The sequence below is a fragment of the Buteo buteo genome, chromosome 9 (assembly GCF_964188355.1).
Source record: "Buteo buteo chromosome 9, bButBut1.hap1.1, whole genome shotgun sequence".
Classification (NCBI taxonomy): Eukaryota; Metazoa; Chordata; class Aves; order Accipitriformes; family Accipitridae; genus Buteo; species Buteo buteo.
Genome location: NC_134179.1, coordinates 44,435,680 through 44,456,102, shown reverse-complemented (window position 1 = coordinate 44,456,102; position 20,423 = coordinate 44,435,680). Strand labels below are relative to the sequence as shown.

Below are 20,423 nucleotides of genomic sequence, written 5' to 3'. Positions count from 1 at the left end.
GCACCAGGGGGGGCTAAGGGACTCGTTCGTCCGTCCCCCCCCCCCACCGGGGGGGGGATCCAGGCATCCTCAGCTAGGAAGGGGGTCCTGAGCCCCAGGGCTGGTGCTGGGGAGAAGGAAGCTCTCTGCACACCCCAGCTCTTTGCAGTCTTTATTAGAGCAGCCCCTGTGCACAGCCTGGGGGGGGCCAGAGGGGTCTGCCCGCCCGCGGGCACCCCAGGGGCCCCTGCTGCACCCCCCCCACAGCGAGCCAGGGACCCAGGCATCCTATGCCCCCAGGGCAGGGGGGCACCGCCAGCCCCTGCCCCCAAGTGTCCCAGCTGGCCCCGAGGCTCTGCCCCGGGTCAGGGGGAGGCACTACCCGTGCCCCCCCCCGCCTTTTATATCACAGTTTTGCTTAAACACTGACAAAAATGGCTAGGGGGGTGGGCATTGCATCCCCAGTGCTGGGGGGGACCAGCCCCGCTGCTGGGCACCACTGCTGTGATGAGCTGGGGGGGGCTCAGCACCCCACGGGGGGGGGTCGCTACCAGAGCACCGCGCTGTCCAGGTGGGAGAAGCCGGGATCCAGGCGCAGCTTCCAGTAGGTGTTGTTGGTGACCCACGACTCCTTGCCGTTGGCATCCGTCAGCCGCCTGGGGACGGGGGTGGGGGGGGTGTCACACCGGGGAGTCCTCAGGACCCCAGGGGGGGTCTCCCCCCCCATTCCCCGAGAACCCCGCATCCCCCTGAGCCACGGGGTGCCCCTGTGCCCCATTCATTGCCCCATACTCCAGCCCCGGGAGCCCCCCCCGGCTGCCCCCCCCCGCACCGTGCCGGACCTGAAGAAGCGAGCCTGGTGCGTGATGTTGTTCTCCTCCATGACGCGGCGTCGGTCCCGCTGCAGCTGCTCGATCTGGCGCTTCTGCGTCTCGGCCGCCGGCACGTTGCCTTCCTCCAGGTACCTGGCGGCGGAGGGGAAACACGCACACGCCATTAGTGTAATGAGCTGGGCAGCCTCAGCGTTCCCCCCTCCCTGATACGGGGGTGCTGCTCACCGCTGGTCGGGGCGCAGGCGGGTGTCGGTGGAAGGCAGGACCCGCCGCAGCTCGGGCGTGAGCTCGTTCAGCTCCAGGGCAAACTGGGTGAAGCCGTAGTTTCTCTCGTGGTTGCGGGGCATGGGGTCTGCGCAGGGGGAGAGGGGGGCACAATGCTGAGACCCCCAGGGTGGGGTATCACCCCCAAACCCCCAGCACGACCCCCGCCCCGGTCCTTACTGGCTCTCCAGACACACTGCCCTGGCGCAGGCCCGCGGTGCAGCCCCTCGTGCCACTTGCCGGCCAGGCGCTCCACCACCGTCCCGCTGCGGCTCAGCACGACCCCCTGCACCTCGTTGGCCCCCGCGCCCCAGTACCGTGCCTGCGGCCACAGGTGGGGGGGGGGAGGCTGGGTGGGGTGGGTGGGGCAGGGGCGGGGCCGTTGGGGAAGGGCGGGGCCCTGAGTGAGGGGGGGGAGTCATTGGGAAAGGGTGGGGCCCTAAGGGAGGGGTGGAGGTACTGGGAAAGGGTGGGGCCACTGGGAGAGGGTGGGGCCCTGAGTGAGGGGTGGGGCCATTGGGAAAGGGTGGGGTCCTGAGTGAGGGGTGGGGGGTACTGGAAAAGAGTGGGGTCCTGAGTGAGGGGCAAAGTCATTGGGAAAGGGTGGGGTCATTCGGAAAGGGTGGGGCCCTGAGTGAGGGGTGGGGGTACTGGGAAAGGGTGGGGCCCTGAGCAATGGGGTGGAGTCATTGGGAAAAGGTGGGGCCCTAAGTGGAGGTGGGGCCACTGGGAAAAGGGCAGGGCTATTAGGAAAGGGTGGGGCCATTGGAGAAGGGTGGGGCCAGGTAAGGGGCGGGGCAACAACATGCAGTGTTTAGGTAAGCATGTGGGTGAAGGGGTGTGGCCACATCCGAAGGGGTGGGGCCAGGCAACGGTGATGCCATGGAGGGCGGAGTCAGGAGCAGAGGGAAGGGTGGAGCTATGGGATGGGCAGAGCCCAGGGACTAAAGGGCGGGGCTGGGGAGGGGCTAAGAGCAGGGGATAGGCTGTGAGAGGTGGAGGCGGGGCAGGGCGGGGCAGGGCGGGGCAGGGCGCACCTTGCAGAAGGTGATCTTGCAGTGGTAGGAGGCGTCGCGGGTGTTGCGGATCAGCACCTCCCCGTAGTGCTCGATCCAGCGGGGGCCGCTGAGGACGTTGTGGATGCACGTCGTCACCTTGTTCCACTCGAAGTGGTCCCCGGTCCTGCGGGCACGGCCGCACCGTCGGCTGGGGGAGGGAGGGCAGGGCGGTGCCCTGGGGGGGTTGGGTGGCGGGGCGGGGGGGGGGGCCACCTGCCGGGGCCGGGGTCTCACCTGGGCAGCTGGACGTTGACGGTGCCCATGGGGACGATCTCCAGGGACTTGCCCCAGAATTTGTTCTTCCACCTCATGTCTGGGGGGGGGGGGGGGCGGTGGGAGGAGGTGAGACCCCCCCGGCCCCCTCTCTTGTGTGTGTCTCCCCCCCCATCCCAACACCCTCTTCAGCACCCACCTTGCCAGAAGACGAAGTTGTCAGACTCGGCATGGCAGGCGGAGATGGGGGGGTGGTGGCAAACCTGGGAGACAAAAAAAAGGGACATGCCACCGCCCCGTCCGGCTCCGCTCCCCGCCCCGCTTTCCCCGTCCCCACCTGCTCGCTGATGAAACGGAACCCGCGGTCGGGCCGCACGCACTCGTAGGTCTCGCCCAGCACCGGGTTGAAGGGTTTGCTGCCCGCCCGGTAGTAGGTGGAGGCGTAGGCGGACACGGCGAAGGCGGCCACGTAAACCTGCCGCCGCAGCCACCGCACCGCTCGCACCGCGCCGGGGGCGGGGCGCCGCCGCGCTCCGCCCCTCGGGGGGCGTGGCGTTCACAGGCCCCTCCTCCCCCGAGTGGGTGTGGTTTCCCTCGGTCACGCCCGCTTGTGGGCGTGGCCTCCTCGCCGTCGCGCATCCCCGTGCCCCCAGACCCACCGTGTCCCCTGAGCCCCCCCCCCCCCGTGTGTTACCCCCCTCCGGCCCCGTGTCGCCCCCTCCCCGCTCCCACATGTCCCAGGAGCCCCCCCCGTGTCCCCCACCCCCCCATGTCCCCTGAGCCCCCCCCCCACATGTCCCAGGACCCCCACGTGTCCCCCAGCCTCCCCCGTGTCCCCTGAGCCCCCCCGTGTCCCCGGCCCCGCATCCCCTCTGCTCCCACATGTCCCAGGAGCCCCACGTGTCCCCAAGCGTCCCCCATGTCCCCTGAGCCCCCCCCCCACTCCCACATGTCCCAAGACCCCCATGTGTCCCCCAGCCTCCCACGTGTTCCCGGCCCCGCATCCCCCCCAGCTCCCACATGTCCCAGGACCCCCACGTGTCACCCAGCCTCACCCATGTCCCCTGACCCCCCCTGTGTCCCCGGCCCCGCATCCCCCCCCCACTCCCACATGTCCCAGGAGCCCCACGTGTCCCCAAGCGTCCCCCTGTCCCCCGAGCCCCCCCCCCAAACCTCCCACCATCCCAAGCCTCCCCGTAATCCCCACATCCCCCGTGCCCTCGACTTCCCCATGCCCCCCCGCCCTGCCTCTGAGTCCCTCGTGTCCCCCGACACCCCTTGTCCCCCCCCCAAAATCTCACCAGGCGCTGGCGGGGGTCGCGGGCGCGACTGGCGCGGTCCAGCAGCGCGCTGTACTCCAGCTCCTCGCAGAGCCGCTGGAGCGTGTTGAGCGGTTCGTTGAGTTGTACGGGCAACGCCACGCGGGACAGATCCTTCCCCACGCTGCTCCGCAAGAGACCCCACAAACTCACGTCTCCCGGGGGGGCGGGGGGGGCGGGCAGGCAGCTACGTCGCCGTAGATCCGGGCCCGGTAATTCAAGCGGTGACGGTTCCACCGGAATCCCCGGACCCTCTGCTCCTGCTGGGTAGCGGGCGGTGGGGCTGAGACCCCCCCAGCACCACCATCACCAGCCCCCGGGCTGATCACCGGTGTCCCCCCCCCCACCTTGCTGTACCTGTCGGGGGACGACCCGGCCCCCCTGGTTCAGCCGTGTCCTCGCAGGCGCTGGTGGTGGCCTCGCTGATGCACGACTCATCGTCCGAAGGCTGGGGACGCGTGGGGGACTGTCGGTGGCTTTGGGGGTCCCAGGTTGGGGGGGGGGGGCGGGGGGGTGGTGTCTGGGGGTTACCGCACCGGAGGAGGGGTTGTACCGGGCAGGGCCCCCGCTCCCCGGGAGGATGGGACAAGAGCTGGGTACCTGGGATGGGCTGGGGGGGCAGGATGGGGAGGGGGTGGGGGGAGTTGGGGGGGGGGGCTCAGAGACTGCAGAGACCCCGAGCACCCGGAGTGGGGGGGCTGCAGGGGGTTGAGGGGGATGTGGGGACCAGGGGAGATAGAGGGGCTGGTGGGGATACGGGGAGCCAGGGGGGCTGCTCCCAGGCTGGCTAATGGGGAGGGGATGGGGGAGAGAGAAGGGAGAGATGAACCCACAGAAACAAGGGAAAGGGGATGGCGGGGGGGGGGTGTCTGCAGAGCACCCCCCCAATGCCAGGAGACCACTGCCCCTGGCCCCACCTCATTCTCAGAGGAGCTGGCGGAGAGGAAGACCTCGCAGGCGTCGAAGAATTCGGTGTGCGAGTCGGCCAGCGAGACGATGCTGCGGTTGGAGAGCTGCTGCTCCCGGCCTTTGGCCGGCAGCGCGTCCAGCTGCGGGGACAGCCACCGCCTCAGCCCCCTGCTCTGGGGGGGGGGGGGCCGCCTGGATGCCCACCCACCCACCCACCCCCATCCCAGCCCCCCCCTGACCTCGTCGGGGTGCAGCGAGGCGAAGGAGTCCAGGGTGGTGTCGGAGGAGACGGAGAGGGAGTGGAAGCGGCGCAGGGCAGCCTGCGGAGGCAGGGGGAGGCTGAGCTGAGCCGCCCCCCCCCACCCCAGCCTGTCCCCTTCAGCCAGCACGGGGCTGACAGAGATGGGGGGGGATCACCCCGCTGCTGCCCGGGCACCCAGCACCGGGCTGAGACCCTGCCAACTCGCTGCACCCACCGGCACCCCAACAGCAACAACCCCCAGGCTCTGGTGGGACCCAAAGCTGGGGGCAGCCCTGCTCGGTCCCCCCCGCCGCAATCCCTCACCCCGGCATTGCCGGCACTGCCCGGGCGCGGGGTTGAGCGTTGTCGGTCCAGCGCCTGCCGCATCTCCTCCAGACGGGCCCTCTCGGCCGTCAGCGCGGCCACCACGCTGCTGAGCGAGCCGTGCACTGCCGGGAGAGTCGGGGCAGGCGGTCGGGCACCCGACCACCCGCCCTGCCGCCACCAGGACCCCCGGCGAGGCTCAGCACCCCCTTGCTCCATCCCACCTTTCTGGGCCAGGACCCAGAAGCTCCTCTGCAGCTGGCTGTACTCGGGGGGGAGGCTGAAGGGCAGCTGGCTCTGGGACGGCTCCAGGTAGCGCGAGAGGTTGGGGACGGAGCCGTGCAGGCGGCCCACCTTGTCGGGGGGGGGACATGGGGGTCAGCAGGGTCGCAGGGGGCTCCGTCCCCGGGCAGCGGCTCAGCCAGCGGCCGGCAGAGTTTGGCAGGACACCCGCTCCTCCTCACCCTGCCGATGGTGTCATCCTTGGCGAAGCTCTGGGTGCACCAGATCTTGGTGGTTCTCCTGCCCTTCTTCGGCCTCTCCGCAGCGGCCGAGGGCTGTAAGCAAGAGGAGGGGGCTGGAGCCGGACCCTCCCCAGGAAGGGGGGGCTGCCACGCTGGGCGATGCTCAGCTCCCGTGCCCGCCGCTGTCCCGCTTACCTGGCTGCCGGAGATGAGAGGAGCCGAGGGGATGCGGTGCAGGGCCTCCAGGCTCTGCAGCATGCCAGTCAGCTCCTGCAGCTTCGCCTGGCACTCCGACAGCTCTGCGACGGGCACAGAACGAGCCCGGTCAGGGATGGGGGATAGGGTATCCCCTCCATCCCATTCATCCCTTCCCGTCCTGCTCACCAGCCGAGCAGCGCTCCAGCCCCTCGCTGTCCTTCAGCCAGGCGTTCACCTTGTCCCGGGAGCTGGCGAGGGTGGAGAGGGCAGGGGCGCTGCCCGAGGGCAGGATCCGTGTCCACTGGCCCTGCAGCAGGGGAGAAGGGGCACCAACGGGGCTGCCATCAGGAGCCCCGTGCCCCGACACTGCTTTGCATCGTCACCCCGAGGTGTCACCCACCTGCGCGTTGGTGGGGGTCCTCCCCGTGGGACCCCCCCTGGGGCAGGGCTCGGGCCTCTCGCCCTGGTGATGGGAGCAGAGGCTGCTCACCCAGCTGGTGAAGAGCTCCGGGGACTTGATCTGTGGGACAGGGGCAAGTTGGGGGGGGGGACATGACCCAATGTCCCCAGCCCCATCCAAGTCCCAGCCCCGGCTCCAGCCCCCACCATCACCTTGAGGTGGTAGATGTTCTCCTCCGTGTCTAGGTCAACCCGCTGCGCCTTCTTGTTGACAGACATGACGGACTGACGGATGTCGATGGCTCCATGCAGTTTGCCCTTGAGGACCTGGGGGAGCCCGGAGATGCCTGTCAGGGCGAAGACCCCCTTCTTCATAGTGGCCATGGGGTCTCCCCCACCCTGAGCCCACGGGGAGGCTGCATGGATGCAGCCTGGCCCCACACTCACATCCTGGCGTGTGGTGGCATATTTCAGGATGCCATTTTCCAGCACGAAGTACCTCTGGGAACAGAGAGGGACGATTATTGCGGGGGGTGTGGGCAGAGACCGGTCCCTGCAGCCCCCCTATCCAGGGGGCCAAATCACCCCAGGGCTGGGCACAGCACCCAGGACCGGCTGGGTGCTGGCTCCCGGTACTGGCTCTGCCCGTTACCTTGTGCCAGCCCTTTAGGGGCCATTTTCTCTTCTTGAGCAAGTACCCCTCGTGCCGCTGCGGCTCCTGGCCCGGGCTGCCCCGCGTCCGCGGCTCCTCCACCACCTCCCAGCTCTCCGAGCCCTGCGGGGACAGGGGTCAGCATTGGGGTCCCTCAGCACCAGGGGTACCGGGGTGCTCCCCGCCTTGTCCCCAGCCAGGGACCCCCAGAGGATGGGTCATTTCTGTATCACCCTTCCTAAAGTGGGGTGAAGCCCCCCGAGGCCTCATGGTACCCCCAGGCCAGCCTGCGTGCACCACTAGGATCCCGCTGAGCCCCCCCCGCCCCAAGCCCAGAGCCCCCCAACCTGCTGAACGCTGCTGTGCTTGGAAGACACGGTGCTGTTGGAGCGCGACAGGGCCCTTTTTGGAGAGGACGAGTCCTTCTCGTGGCTGCCCATGGCTGGCAAGCAGAGGGGGATGGGGGGACCAGGCCAAGCCCCCCCTCCCGTCCCTGCTGTGGGACTGGGGGTCCGACCTTGGCTGTCACAGCCCGGGCAGTGGGTGCCACTGTGAGGAAGGGATGCCACGTCAAGGAGTCCATGGACAACATCACCCACCCTGCCCACAGGTTTCCTGCCCTGCCAGACACCTTCATCCCTTCCCTCACAGGGACGAGGGGTGGGGGGGGATCCTCCTGCCCCCCCAGGAGCAGGGAGCCTCGCACATGACTGCGGCTGGGACCCAGAAGCTTCTGCGCAGGATGAAGCCTTCGACCCACCCAACCTTATCTCACCGCGTCTGTCGCCCGGCCCTCGCCTGCCCGCCACCCGCCTCGGCGGGTCCAGAGTCCATCCCCGCCGCCCCGCTCCATCACCCCGAGGACTCGGTACCGTGGGACAACCCCGCGGTGGGCACAGCCAGGAGAGCGACCCGGGGTACAGACGTCAGGATCAGCCCCGGTCCGTCCCAGCACCCCAGAGGCAGGCCATGCTCCCCCCCAGTAAGGTGTTCCCTTTGCCCTTCTCAATTACAGGAGGGGGAAACTGAGGCACGGGGAAGCCCCCCCCCCCATACACCTTGCGGGTACCCAGGCATCCCGGCTGGGTCCTGGGATAACCCCGGGACGGCAGCCAAGCCCCAGCACCGGTAACCGCCGCACCGATAACCACAGCCCGGCTCCCCCCAGCCCCGACCCTCCCCAGCTTGACAGAGACCGCAGAGCCCCCCCACGGGTGTTACCGGGGAGCAGGACTGACCCCCCCGCCCCCCGACACGGGCTGGGCCGGTTCCCCCGGGGGTCCCCAGCTGCCCCATCTGCCCCCCACCGGGGGATGGGGGGGGGGGGGCACAAAGCCCGACCCGGCGCACCCCCCCCGCCTCGTCCCTGCGTGGGGCAAAGCTCATCCCCGTGTCCCCCCGCCTGCCCCACGCAGGTGTCAACCCCCCCCCCGGAGCAGCGGGCTGCAGGGGCCTGATCCGGTTGCCGGGGTCCTGGCGGGGGGGTTGGGGGGGGCGCGGGGCTGGAGCCTCCCCCCCACCTCCAGCACCGAGTCCCCGGTGCTCACCTGGGCGGGCGGCTGGCGGGCAGCCGGGGCCGGTCGCATCCTGCCCGGCGGCTGCAGGAACCGGAACACGGAAGGAGGCGGAGGCGGCGGGCCGGAGCCGCTCGGCTCTGCCCCCTGCACCGTGGAGGACCGGAGACTTCTAGCACCGGTGGTCCGCCGGGATACCGGGACTCCGTCCCGTCCCGAATACGGACAGAACCGGAGCCCCTGCCCCGGTATCCCGGTGGCGGGATGGCTTCTCTCCCGCAGGGAGCAGGGGGGTTTCTCCCCCAGGCTGTGCCTGCTCCCCCCGGCCAGCGCCAGCCCACCGGATCTGCCCACCCGGACCACGGGTACCCCCGGGAAAGGCACTACCCCACGGGGGACCCTGGGCCCCCCCCTCACCCTGGGATTTCCCTCATCCACCCCCCCCCCCCCCCAGCATCACTCTGCCCTCTGCTCCAGGAGAGCCCCAGAGCTGCTCCCCACCTCTCCCTACAGCATCAAGGGGTAGGAACCCCCCCCTCGCCCCCCCAAATCCAAGACAAGGCCTCCGGCATCTCCACCACCACGCTTTAATGGACAGGACAGCGATCCCGCAGACACAGCTCGGTCAGCGCTGCCAGACTCCCCATTGCTGACCCCATTCCAGAGGGCGTGGGGGCTTGGAGCACCCGACATCCTCCCCACCGCGCTCTGCCTCCTCCAGCCGATCCCAGCGAGCCTCCGACTGCGGCTCCACAGCATCCAAAATGCAGCCAGGACACTCCCAGGTGCCATGGGTGTGGGGAGCAAAGGGAAGGGCCAGGGCTCCCCGAAGAGGCCGGTGATGCGGCAGGACCCTCAGTCCCACCGCTGGCTGCCCACCCGGGGCCAAACCTTCGATCCCTGACCCGCACCCCCTGCCCGACTGCAGCCAGTGAAGGAGCAGACTCCTGGCCAACACACAGGGCCCAGGGGGGGCCAGTGTCAGTGAGCCCCTGAGGTCTGGGCAGGAGTGGACTCATCCGGGCTTCCCATCTCCCCAGCCTGCAGCCGGCGGATGTGCTCATCCAGGAGAGCTGTGAGGTGTGCGGAGCCACCCTGGAGCAGGGAGGACGTCTGGGAGGGCAGGAGGGCCAGGGCACCCACTGTCTGCCCCTGGGAGGCCTCCAGCGAGGGCAGCTTGGCGAAGTTCTCCACTCCCTGCCTGCTCAGGATGGTGTTGTCGATGCAGGCGCCTGGAAGAAAGGAGCGGAGCTGAGGACAGGAGATGGGGTGCCAGAACCAGAGCCCTTTCATCTTCCACAGGCGCACGAGGAAAGGCTTGCTCCTGCAGGCAGGATTTCCACCCCTCGCCATCCATCCCTTCATTTTAACGGACACAACAGCGATCCCACAGATGCAGCTCCGTTAGCGTGGACCATGCCGGAGGAAGTACCTCTCCCCAGTGCCAGATGAGAGCCCTGAGCTCGACACCGGCTAACAGGGATGCAGGGGAAGTTCTCACCCAGAAGGTTGATCTGTGGCACTCCTTTCAGCACCCGCAGCATCTCCTTCACCTTCGTTTCCGGGCTCACCAGCAGGATATTGCGTGCCACAAAGAGAGGGAGGAGATTCTTGTACTTGGACTGTGACAGCATGGGTCTGATAATCTGGGGAAGACAGCTCTTAAAATGCAGCTTTCCACCCCAACAGGCAACACGTGGTCGTTCCCAGCACTCATCTGCCTTCCCCCACCCCAGCCACAGGGGGATCTGCCCCAGCAGCTCTGCCCCTACCTCATTCAGGACGAATTTGACCTCAATGTTGTGTTTCCGGAGGTAGTGTTTCATCAGCACCATGTCCTCGCCAGGCATGGAGTTGTACTGACACACGGCAATCATCCGATTGTCCCGGAACACCTCCTCCACCTGCCGCCGTAACAGCTGGGCATAACCGTTGTCCTGAGGAAGGGAGGGGGCAGCGATGGGCCGCAGGGGCAGGGGCTGCCACCTCCCCCCAATTCTGACCCTGCAAATGGACCTACTGCCATGCGATGCTGCCACAGATGGGGAACTCACCTCGTTTCCAGCACTTGGATTACCAGCTGGGGCATCTCCCAGCCACCCACAACATGAAGAAAAGGGGCAGCAAACACCCCTGAAAGCTCTTGGCCAGGCTAAGGCCGGGGCAGGGCTGTCCTGGAGATCTGGAGCCATGGACCCCCCATTAAATCCGCAGAGGAAAGCACACCCACGGGGCGTGCAAAGCCACTCGGTTTCCTCGGACACTGAGGCCCTACAGCCGCACACCCACAACGGCCACACGCCAGAAAATTACCTCCTCGACTTTCTCTTTTCTGGGGGCCAGGCAGCGCGGTGGGATGGCCGGTCGCGGAGCCAGGTATTCGGTCACGGCCATCAGCTTCTGGCGCTGGAAGTGCATGGCCTTCCAGTGCCGGGTGACCGCCTTGGAGCCGTGGCGGACGAGCTGCAAGGCGGGCAGCCAGCCTGCGGAGAGGGGGGCACAAAGGCAGCGCTCAGGGCCGGCGCCAGGGCCCCGGGTCCCCGGAGGAGCGGCCAAGGACAGGCCGAATCGCATGCACGCCCTCCCCCGCTAGGCCACCTCCCGGCATCGCCGCCCGCCCCTGCCCGAGCCCCGCAGAGGCACCCAACCCCGGTGAGGAGCCCCTCACCCCGCCGCCATAGCGCGCCTCCTCCCCTCAGCGCCGCCATCTTTGCGGCGGGAGCGCAAAGGCTTGTGGGGAGGTGGCGGACTGGCGGCGCGCATGCGCAGAAAGGACGGGCCGTGCCGAACGGGAGGGGGGAGAGCACCCTCCGCCCCGCCCCTTCCGGCGCCGCCCGTCTCCTAGCAACGGGCACGCTGCGGCCTGCGCCCCGCCGGCCCCCGGGCGCCGCCTGAGCCCGGCCCCGGCCCCGGCCCGGGGGTCTCTGTGCCCCCCAGCTCGGGGTGCCCGGTGACACCCCCCCCCCCACCTCCGGCCCCAGCCCGAGGATCCCAGCCCCATGGTCCCACCAGGCCCTGGGGTCTCTCTGCCCCCCCTGGGAGTCCCAGCACTGATCCCCCCCAGGCCGGCAGTCCCGTCCCCACCGACCCCCCCAGTCCGCGGGTTTCTGCCCCCCATCGCCTCAGCACCCTTCTCCTTGCAGAGAGCAGTGGGGTCGGCCCAGCCCCCGCGACACACCCACCCAAGGGCCCAAGGAAGGGACAAAGACTCGGGACAGCACCCCACCATGGCTGGGCAGGGGGAGACCCTGCCTGGGGGTGAGTAAACCATTGTGGGGCCTGCTTACGTGCATCAGCCTGGGACGGTACAGGGAGCCGGACCCTGCTGGCCTGGGCCCCGTCACCTTGGGTTTCCCACAGGCTGTGAGCAGACGTCCCCGGGGGTGACCCTCACCGACAGCCTCATCACCATGAGGAACCTGCCTCGCCTGGTGGAGCCCCGGCACCCAGAGAGCCGGTGAGAATCTGCACAGAGCGCACCTTCACCACCCAGGCTGGCAGGGAGGGGTCTGTGGGCACAAAGGACACCCCGAGCACCCCCCTTCCTCTAGATCCGTGGAGCTGCTGTCCCCCTCGACCGTCCGCTTGGACCGGGAGAACATCTGTGCTATCGGGAGGCTCCAGAGCCTGCGGGAGATTCACAGCCTCTACCTGCAGCAGGTAAGGTACTATGGCAGGTGAGGGGCAGTGGAGATCAGCCCTAGTCCTGGGGGTAAAGGCCACCTCAAGGGGGACCACAAACACCCCAAGTTCTGCTCCGGGGTTTTGCCTCCCTGCATGGCCAGAGGGGCTGGCAGCAGTCCCCTCTGATGACAATGTCATGGACAGAGTTCGAGTGAGGGTCTGGCATCAGCTATTTGGTGTTTTTCAAATCCACATGAGGAGCCTTAGGGTCTTCCTGAACTCTGCCAGGCTCTCCGTGCCATCGCAGCCCCATACTCTCTCCATAAAGCTCCCATGGCAATGGTGCGACATCCTGTTGCCCCTGTGAGGCTGGAGCAATCCTGGGGTGCTTCCAAAATCTGATTTTTCATGCAGTAGAAAAACGTGTTGCTTTTTTTTTTTCTTCCAGAACCAAATTGAGAAGATTGAGAATCTGGGCTGCTTTCCCAACCTGCGGTATGGGCAGCTCCTGCCCCCAAGGAGATCTCTTTCCATGGTCAGAGGAGAGTGGGGCTCCCTCCTTCCCTTGGCAGAGCCAGGGGGGGTTTGAGTTGCAGCCCCTGACAGCCTGGTGCTGCTGGCTCTGACCCTGGGGGCCGTGACGTCCCCCCCACCTCACACTGCTGCCCTCCCTGTGCTCTGCAGGTTCCTCTCCCTGGCTGGAAACCGCATCCGCAGAGTGGAGAACTTGCAGACCCTGCGACACCTGCGTGTCCTGGACTTGTCCCACAACCAGATACAGACGCTGGACCCAGGTGGGAGGCAGGAATGGGTCCGGACATGGTCTGGGTCTGCCCGAGAAGTGCCTTGGGTACCGGAGAAATGCCGGCAGACCCTTGCTCCAGGCTTTGCCAGGGCCTCTGACCCTCAGGTCCCAACCAGAGCCCCAGCAGAGCCACCCTGGGGCTGGCCTGCGTGTTCCAGCATGACAACAGAGGAGCTCTGTGGCCAGGTTTGAGCCGTCCCTTCTGCTGGTAGACTCCAGGTGTCTGCTTCCACCTTGTGTCCTGCTTCGGCAGAACACTTCAGTGGCTCAGATCAGACTTGGGGATTTCAACCTCATGGCAAAGCTGCTCCAGCCCTGACAAGCCTTCGTGCATCTTTCAGTTGGCTCCTCCCGTGGGTGATTTTTGGCAGAAGAGGGAGGGACAGAGGGATAATATCTCCCTCCCTTCCTCTGTAGTGTTGCTGTTGTCGCACCAGGCCCTCTGCTTGCAGACAGGGGTGAGAAAGGGAACGGTGATGGCCTGGGAAGGGGAAACCCCTCAGTTTTCACATGGGAGTATGTGCGATACACGTTCCCACCCTCCCTGCCTCAGTTTCCTCACCTGTGAGGTGAGGGACTCCTTCCCACGGCAGGGCTGTCACCTCGGGAGTGGGTGAAGAGCTGCAGGAGATAGGAGGCACGGGGGTTTGGCAGAGAGAGGGGCTCAGGTCCTGCCTCAGCACCTTTCTGCCTTCCCTTTGGTCTCTGCAGATGAGCTGCCCCGCAGCCTCCGTCTCCTCGACTTAAGGGGAAACGAATGCACCCACCAGGATGGATACAGGTGGGTCAGGGGAGACTGTGGGGGAGAGCAGAGGGGGAGAGCAAGTCCCCCAAACCACACAAGCCTTTCAGCAGGGTACAGCCCCCCCCAAATATCAAATGCAGCCTGAGCCCCCCACCCAAACCCCAGAAAACTGAATCTCTGCCTTCTGTCCAGGCCAGTCTGTGTGGTGGGCTGCATGGAGCAGTGCCAGGGGGGTGTGGTGCTGGGGGGGCACAGTGCCAGGGGGGCACAGTGCCAGGGGCTTCAGTGCCACCCCAAAGCACTCCCAGCCCCGAGGTCATGCTGCATGGCAGTGGAACGTCTGCTCTTCCTTTGGTGTTTGCAGAGAGCTGGTGGTGGGAGCCCTGCCCCACCTCCTGCAGCTGGACGGCCAGCATGTCCGTGGCAGCGTGCGTGAGGAAAAGGAGGAAGGAGGCTCTTCCAGCAGTGAGGATGAAGATGACGAGTCGCCCTCTGAGCCGAGCGGCCCTTTCACTGCAGGCAAAGGTGCCCAGACGGAAGCAGGACATGTTGCATGCTTGGGGGTTAAGCAGGCCGGTCCCTCTGTCCCCAAGGGTGAGAGGAGTGGCAGGGAGCTCTGGTGGCCATGCCAGGTCTCCTGTAATTCTCCTCCCTCCCTCCGTCTCTGGCAGATTTCTTTGCGGATCTGCACCGGGAGCTGGCCGGGCGCTCGCGGCGGAGGCGGAGGGAGGCCCTGGAGGAACACCGGACCCGTCTGGAAGAGCTGCAGGAGTGTCGGGGTCTGCTGCTGCCGCCTGCACAGCTGAGCCCAGGCCGGAAGGGAGCAGCCTGCATCACAACCCCAGGACCCAGGCGGTCTCAGCCCCATCCCCAAGCGAAACTGGGGATGTGGCTGCCACCCCTGCCAGGACCTGGCGGGCAGCACGCCTGCCTGCAGCCCCAGCAAGCTCCCGGCAGGAGCCAGCCCCGGACTAAGGCTCTGGAGGAGAAGGCTCGCACCAAAGGAGCAAAAAATAGGAAGTTACCCCGAATACCCCACACCAGCATGGCACCACATGGTTGGGATTAAAGCCTCTTTATTCCTACACCTTCCGTCTGTCTGCCACGGAGCCCCCAGCCCCACAGCCAGCCCCAGAGGGGCTGGGCACAGGCAGTTCTGCCTAATGGTGGGAAAAGACATGCCAGGCTGCGGGCAGGACTCCAAATCCCACTCTGCGTCCCTCTCCTTTCCACTGCATCCGCATTTCAGGCCACAGCCACCCCTCAAAAGTGCCAATTCCTCCAGGACAAGTTAGGGGTCTGAAGGCTCCGCACCCCCAGGCGGGGCTGGAAACGCCGGTCAAGCTGTTCCCCACCACGCCGTCAGCGGCAGATCTGTGGCGGGAGGAGGCAAGGAGCTGGGGCCAGGCATCGGGAAGGTTTTCTCATTCCCTATGCAGGAGCAATGCTGCAGGGGGTGCCGAGTTCACCCACCTGCGCAGGGTTTATGTGTAAAACTTCATCTCTGCCTCCACGCAGTCAAAGAAGAGGTCGGCCAGCTCCTCTGGGCGGGGGGCCACCGTTCCCCCCAGCAGCGCGTTCATCCCCTCCAGGCCCTGCTTCTCCAGGTCCCGCAGTGTCTGCAGGAGCTTCTGGCCCCGCTCCTGCAGGTGTCGAGGAGGGAGGAGAGCTGAGACCGGGCACCCTCAGGGAATTCGACAGCCTCCCACATCACTGGGGGCAGAGTGAGGGTCCCGGGGCAGCAGTGGCTGGGGAAGGGTCTGCAGTACCTGGTCCCTCTCCATCAGCTCCAGTGCTGCCTGATGCCGGCGGTAGAGCTCGTGCCGCCGATCGACCGTGCTCTGGAAGCGTGGGATCTGCTTGGCGGGGTCGTCGCGGAAGGTGGGAGATCTCACCTGCGGCGTGGGCTTGAGGCCGGCAACGAAGACGAAGGGCTTGAAGACAGACCTGTCGGAGAGGAGCACCAGGGCCCTGGGGCTGGCCAGCACAAGGACAAGATGCTGCTCCCTGGGGACACTCAGCCCGGGGCACAGCTCTGCCTCGTCCCCATCACCCCCAGAGTAGGGCTGTCCCCCCCGGTGTCCTCACCTGGAGGGGTCAGGGGTGGCCGTGAAGAAGTGGACGCAGGGCAAGGTGGGGTCTTGGGGCAAAACGGACACCATGCTGCCTGCCGTGCGGAACCCCTCCGAGTCCACGCAGATCCCGCTGGCCTTGTCCCGCAGGATGGCCATGAACGTCTCCGCCGTGATGTGACCTGGCAGGTGAGGCAGAGCCATGTCACCACCGGCAGCTCAGCCACAGCTGCTGTGGCCACGGGGAGTGGGGAGATGCTAGGGTGAGCCATTGGTGGCCATCCCTGTCCCTGTCACCTGCGTGCTGCCGCAGCAGCTCCTTGCCGGCGTGGTAGCGGGCCTTGGCAGCCTCCATGCGAGCAGGCTGGTGCGTCAGGGAGAAGACGTCAGCGAAGCTGAACTCGCCATCCCCGCTCCACCAGCCCTGGCTGCGGGCTCGCTGCCGCAGCCCCGCGTGCTCGGCCGTGATCTCTCTCCCGATGCTAAGCTGGTTGGAGATGTTGCGGCTGCCCTCTGCGAAGGCCGGAGAGGGGGTCAGGTTGGAGGGGACAAAGGGCTCCCCATCCTCCCAGTACAACCAGAGCCCGCTCACCTCGGATCTGCTGGGCTGCCCAGTACCGGCCAGCCGTCTCCAGCACCCAGGCCTCGACGCGGTCAGCCAGCAGGAAGGTGTTGTGGTAGACGAAGGGGACCGGCTCCTCCTTGCAGCTCCCACCCTGGCCGTAGCGCTCCAGCAATGCCACCATCACCTCCAGGGCCTCCCGGGCAGAACTGCCCCGCTCCAAACCCAGCCTGCCGCGCCGGCAGCACCCCGTCGGCCAGCGGTGGGTGACGGCACGGGGTGGCCGGGGCAGGGGACACACACGACACTGTCCTCACCTCACCAGGTCCATCCCCAGCAGCGCCTCGTCCTCCCCCAGGGGCTCACGGGTCCAGACGCCCTCATTGCCCACGCAGACACCGTGTTCGTTGGCACCCATCTCGGCACCCCACAGCCAGGCAGGACGGCTCAGCACCACCGCGTGGGTTCTCTCCGCCTGCTCGATCTCCAGGTAGGTGCACTGTCGGGGGGGGGACACACACAGAGAGGGGCTGAGCTGAGACCTGGCGCACTCGGTGCACCGTCCCCCATGGCCGGCTCGGCTTCGTCACGGTCTCACCTGGACTTTGTCCCCGGGCTGGTGGACGGCAGCAGGGACGTAGACAACCTCCTGGACCTCGTGACGCGGCCGGTCAGCGTTTTTGCCGAAGATGACGACGGGCGCTGCGGTGTGCGGCGGCAGCGCCACGAAGCAGTCACAGGACGAGGGCGTGGGATCCCGCTCCGCCATCCTAAACCGGGCGGAGGGGCCGGGGGGGGGGGGCCGTGGGGGGGGGGCACCGAAGGGTATGTCACCCCCTTGTCCCTGTCCTGGATGTGTCCCCCAAGGTCCCTTTGGGGCTGGGGAGACGGGGGGGTTTGGGGGACGCGGCTGGGGGGATGACGTGGTCCCTGGATCTGGGGGGGGGACACACATCAGGCACCGGGGGGGGCACCTCCTGCCCCGGCACCCCGCAGCTCTGCACCGACCGCAGCCGTCCGCCCGCGCAGCCCCAGTAACCGGGACCTCTTGCACCGACCGCGGACGGGACCCCCGCCCGGGACACCCACCCCCCCCCCCGCCGAAATCTCCTTCCCGAGAGACACCCCCACCCCCGCGTCCCGGCCCCACGGACCTGCCGCTCCTCCCGCACCGCCGCCACCGCCCGGTTCCGCCGTCCCGTCCCGTCGTTCCGTCCCGTCCCGACGGCGGCGCCCCGTGGCCGGAGGCCGCACGGCGGCAGCGAGCGGGGACCGGCACCGGCACCTCCGTGGGGCCGGGAGTGGGGGGGGACCGGAGCCCAGTGGAGCCCGGGGACGGGGGTCCCAGGACCCACCCCCCCCCCGTGGGGCAGGGACGGGGGATTCGGGTATGAGGTGGGGGGGGCAGAGTCCCCCGTGGGCAGCATCCCCCGTGGGCAGCACCCCACTCGGCACGCCCGCCCCGCGGTATGCAGGCAGACCTGCCGGGCAGCACCCTGCCCGCAGCAAGGGGGGGGGACCCTGGGTGTCCGCCCGGTGTGTGTCCGTCCTGGCGTGTGAGGCCAGGTCAGGATGCGACCCTCGGGGGGGGGGTAGTCAGCTGGTCCTCAACTCGGTCACCCCCCCCCCCCCCAGCACCCTCCTGCATCCCCATCCCGAGCAGCTCTGGACACCCGTGGCCAGGGTGGGGGTCGGGGTGCTGGATGTCTGGGTCCCTTGGTGGAGATGGGGGGGGGTCGGGGTGCCTGATGTCTGGGTCCCTTGGTGGAGATGGGAGGGGGTCGGGGTGCCTGATGTCTGGGTCCCTTGGTGGAGATGGGGGGGGGTCGGGGTGCTGGACACCTGGGTCCCTTGGCAGAAATGGGGAGGGGGATCAGGGTGCCTAATGCCTGGATCCCTTGGCGGAGATGGGTGGGGGTCAGGGTGCTGGACACCTGGATCCCTTGGCGGAGATGGGTGGGGGTCAGGGTGCTGGACACCTGGGTCCCTTGGTGGAGATGGGGAGGGGGTCGGGGTGCCAGATGCTTGGGTCCCTTGGGAGAGAGGGAGCCGGAGAGCCGGAGGGTGGAAAACACGCGGCGTTTATTCCAGTACAAAACCCAAACCTACAGCCCTGCAGCCTCTTCACAGCACAAACACTCCCTTCACCGGGTGGGGGGGGACACCCCTCACCCCTGGCCTCAGCACCCCTCAGGCCACCCTGCTCCCGGGGTTCCCCATTCCCTTTCACCCCCCCTAAGCTTCATCTCCCCCCCTCTGCCCGGGGCTGGTGCTCGGTGGGGGGACGCCCGGGGCCCCCGGCTTGGCCGGTTCCTCCCTGCCCCGGGGAGGTGGCTCGGGGGTGGGAGACGCGGTGGTTCGGGGTGCAGGGCCGGGATCCCCACGCCGCAGCAGGCTGGACTGGTTTCGGCGGGTGGGAGCCAGCCTCCATCCTTCCCCACCCGGTTTTACAGCCTTCATTGCCCCATCGCGGCAGGCAGAGCCCCGGGGGGGGGGTGCGGGGGCAGAGCACACCTGGGGCCTCTCCTCGCAGCCCCCCCCGGCTCTGAGCTGGGTGGGGGGCAGCAAGGTGAGGCTGAGCCCCGAGCCCCGGCATCGCCATGGGACCCCCTCCCCAGCGCACCCTTGGGGTCCCCCCAGCCAAACACGCCGGAGCCCCCGACTGCTGCAGGAGCCAGGCTTGGCTACCAAAATCTGGGGGGGGGGGGCACCGGCGTGATGCTGCGGCACCCTGGGGAGGGTCCCGAGTCCCCCCGGGGTCCCCTCGGGAGATGAAATCCCAGCTGGGGGCACTGAAGGGGAATTTTGTGCTGGAAAAGGCAAATGCCGGAGTCGGGGACATCCTTCAAGAGCTGCGGGCAGCCCAGGTCACCCGAGTCCTGCGGTGGTGGGACGGTGGTGGCCATGCTGGGGCTGGGGACACGTCCCTGCGGACCCCCTCAGCGAGACTTCACCTCGTGCTGGGTTTCTCCAGCCCCACAGCTCATCCCTGGCCCCACGGCGCGCTGGGGCTGCCATCGGCCCCTTGCGCACCGATGGGGACGGGGACAGGGACGGGGACGGGGACGGGACCCTTTGAGGGGTCCTACCCCCTACTCCCCATCCATAAGGCCCACGGCCACAGCTTCGGCCCGAGACATCCACTCTGCCCAAGTGGCAAAGCCTGGCTTCACCTTAATAAAATAATAATTATTAATAATAATAATAATTAATAATTAATAATAATAATAAAACAATCAAAACCGAAGGCCTTGGGGCGCCCTTTGGGCACGGACCCCACTTGACTTCACCTCCACCCCTTCCTCCCCCGCACCCCAGGGTGCTCCAAGCCCAGGCAGCCCCTGCAGCCCCAGACTCGGCCCCCCCCAGGGCCTCCAGGATGGGGCCATGCTGGGAGATTGGCCCCCCCAAATCTTCCCCCCTCCCCAGATTCCCAACTGGTGTGAACTGGTGCCGACTGGGGGGCAGAGCCAGGGGACCCCTGGGTGCCCCGAGCAGCCTGCGAGCCCAATCCCACCCGGCCCCAGTGCTGCCCCCCAACACCCCCCCCCCCCAGGTCCCAGGTTCAGCATCTCCTTCTGTGTCCAAGGGGTTCTGCCAAAATCGGGGGGATAAGACCCAAAAGGTCTAAAAACCAAGTTTTGTGGACCGCCAGCCAGGGGTGAAGGACAGATACGGGGTACCCTGGGGAAAGGGGGTGGCCCCAGGGGAGGAAAGTTAGGGGATCCCTGGTGGGGGATGCCCTGGGGTGTCCCTAGGAGATACAGGGACATGGGAAGGGACAGTTATGGGGTCCCCGGGGGGACAGGCAGCATGCACGGGGGGGACAGGCAGACGTCCCCTGGAGATACGGGATCCCGGGGAGGGACGGCTACGGGGCCACAGGGGGACGGGCAGCATGCATGGGGGGACAGCGGGGGTCCCCTGGAGATACGGGGTCCCCGAGGGACCTGTAGCATGCACGGGGGGGATGGCTGTGGTCCCCAATGGGGTCCCCAGGAAGGGACCGCAACGGGGTGCCGGAGGGGGAGGCGGGGGTCGCGGGGCGTCGGGCAGCATGGCCGTGCCAGGCCAGAGGAATGTGGCCGCCCCGGCTCTCCCGGGGCCGCGGCCGCCTCGTGTGCTTCCCGCCCGGGGCCGCGACGGCGGCGGTGGGTGTGGGAAAGCTGCAGGTGTGCGCTTGGGCAACCGCCCGCCGCCGCGCCACGCGCCCGCCGCGGCCCCCCACGGCCCCCCCCCACGGCTCAC

At 67.8% G+C, this 20,423-nt stretch overlaps 4 protein-coding genes across 9 annotated transcripts; 1 reads left to right on the top strand and 3 right to left on the bottom strand.

Annotated features, from left to right (window-relative positions):
* Positions 1–145: 145 nt before the first annotated feature.
* On the bottom strand, positions 146–8,452 carry OSBPL7 (oxysterol binding protein like 7). Of its 5 annotated transcripts, XM_075036920.1 has the most exons (24): positions 8,401–8,452; positions 7,201–7,402; positions 6,854–6,976; positions 6,649–6,702; positions 6,415–6,528; positions 6,203–6,322; positions 5,989–6,109; positions 5,800–5,903; positions 5,605–5,697; positions 5,365–5,494; positions 5,141–5,265; positions 4,815–4,895; positions 4,584–4,715; positions 4,024–4,114; positions 3,820–3,929; positions 3,649–3,723; positions 2,685–2,822; positions 2,547–2,610; positions 2,369–2,447; positions 2,114–2,258; positions 1,257–1,398; positions 1,038–1,164; positions 822–944; positions 146–635 (listed from the first exon to the last, which is right to left on the bottom strand). In XM_075036920.1, exons 2-24 carry the CDS (start codon positions 7,291–7,293, stop codon positions 527–529), a joined length of 2,493 nt encoding a protein of 830 aa, XP_074893021.1. In that variant the 5' UTR covers positions 7,294–7,402; positions 8,401–8,452; the 3' UTR covers positions 146–526. The 5 variants fall into 5 exon arrangements, with proteins under 5 accessions (XP_074893021.1, XP_074893018.1, XP_074893023.1 ...); XM_075036917.1 differs by having other exon boundaries at positions 3,649–3,929; XM_075036922.1 differs by lacking the exon at positions 2,685–2,822.
* Positions 8,453–8,940: 488 nt separating this feature from the next.
* On the bottom strand, positions 8,941–11,108 carry MRPL10 (mitochondrial ribosomal protein L10). The gene is made up of 5 exons (XM_075036916.1): positions 11,036–11,108; positions 10,681–10,850; positions 10,140–10,304; positions 9,869–10,013; positions 8,941–9,599 (listed from the first exon to the last, which is right to left on the bottom strand). Exons 1-5 carry the CDS (start codon positions 11,073–11,075, stop codon positions 9,349–9,351), a joined length of 771 nt encoding a protein of 256 aa, XP_074893017.1. The 5' UTR covers positions 11,076–11,108; the 3' UTR covers positions 8,941–9,348.
* A 258-nt stretch (positions 11,109–11,366) lies between these two features.
* LRRC46 (leucine rich repeat containing 46) lies at positions 11,367–14,610 on the top strand. Its single transcript, XM_075036915.1, has 8 exons — positions 11,367–11,625; positions 11,728–11,824; positions 11,919–12,027; positions 12,440–12,486; positions 12,676–12,785; positions 13,508–13,577; positions 13,906–14,066; positions 14,213–14,610. Exons 1-8 carry the CDS (start codon positions 11,367–11,369, stop codon positions 14,608–14,610), a joined length of 1,251 nt encoding a protein of 416 aa, XP_074893016.1.
* A 79-nt stretch (positions 14,611–14,689) lies between these two features.
* SCRN2 (secernin 2) lies at positions 14,690–17,385 on the bottom strand. 2 transcript variants are annotated; one of them, XM_075036912.1, is made up of 9 exons: positions 17,330–17,385; positions 16,774–16,945; positions 16,493–16,674; positions 16,206–16,405; positions 15,911–16,126; positions 15,630–15,795; positions 15,311–15,518; positions 15,015–15,184; positions 14,690–14,915 (listed from the first exon to the last, which is right to left on the bottom strand). In XM_075036912.1, exons 2-8 carry the CDS (start codon positions 16,942–16,944, stop codon positions 15,026–15,028), a joined length of 1,302 nt encoding a protein of 433 aa, XP_074893013.1. In that variant the 5' UTR covers position 16,945; positions 17,330–17,385; the 3' UTR covers positions 14,690–14,915; positions 15,015–15,025. The 2 variants fall into 2 exon arrangements, with proteins under 2 accessions (XP_074893013.1, XP_074893015.1); XM_075036914.1 differs by having other exon boundaries at positions 15,311–15,488.
* Between the last annotated feature and the right edge of the window lie 3,038 nt (positions 17,386–20,423).

Bases quoted from the DNA above. Each gene is read 5' to 3' on its own strand.
- OSBPL7 (XM_075036917.1), bottom strand. From the start codon at position 7,293: ATGGGCAGCCACGAGAAGGACTCGTCCTCTCCAAAAAGGGCCCTGTCG. The intron at 4,896-5,140 runs GTGAGGGATTGC...CTGCCTCCGCAG, and splicing joins GCAGTGCCGGCAATGCCGGG to GCTGCCCTGCGCCGCTTCCA. The intron at 4,115-4,583 runs GTGGGGCCAGGG...ACGCGTCCCCAG, and splicing joins CCAGCTCCTCTGAGAATGAG to CCTTCGGACGATGAGTCGTG.
- MRPL10 (XM_075036916.1), bottom strand. From the start codon at position 11,075: ATGGCGGCGCTGAGGGGAGGAGGCGCGCTATGGCGGCGGG. The intron at 10,851-11,035 runs GTGAGGGGCTCC...CCCTCTCCGCAG, and splicing joins AGGCGCGCTATGGCGGCGGG to GCTGGCTGCCCGCCTTGCAG. The intron at 10,305-10,680 runs GTAATTTTCTGG...TCCCTTCCTCAG, and splicing joins GAAAAGAGAAAGTCGAGGAG to GACAACGGTTATGCCCAGCT.
- LRRC46 (XM_075036915.1), top strand. From the start codon at position 11,367: ATGGTCCCACCAGGCCCTGGGGTCTCTCTGCCCCCCCTGGGAGTCCCA. The intron at 12,028-12,439 runs GTAAGGTACTAT...TTTTTCTTCCAG, and splicing joins ACAGCCTCTACCTGCAGCAG to AACCAAATTGAGAAGATTGA. The intron at 14,067-14,212 runs GTGCCCAGACGG...CGTCTCTGGCAG, and splicing joins CCCTTTCACTGCAGGCAAAG to ATTTCTTTGCGGATCTGCAC.
- SCRN2 (XM_075036912.1), bottom strand. From the start codon at position 16,944: ATGGCGGAGCGGGATCCCACGCCCTCGTCCTGTGACTGCTTCGTGGCG. The intron at 16,675-16,773 runs GTGAGACCGTGA...CCCCCCCGACAG, and splicing joins AGCCCGGGGACAAAGTCCAG to TGCACCTACCTGGAGATCGA. The intron at 16,127-16,205 runs GTGAGCGGGCTC...CGGCCTTCGCAG, and splicing joins GGCAGCCCAGCAGATCCGAG to AGGGCAGCCGCAACATCTCC.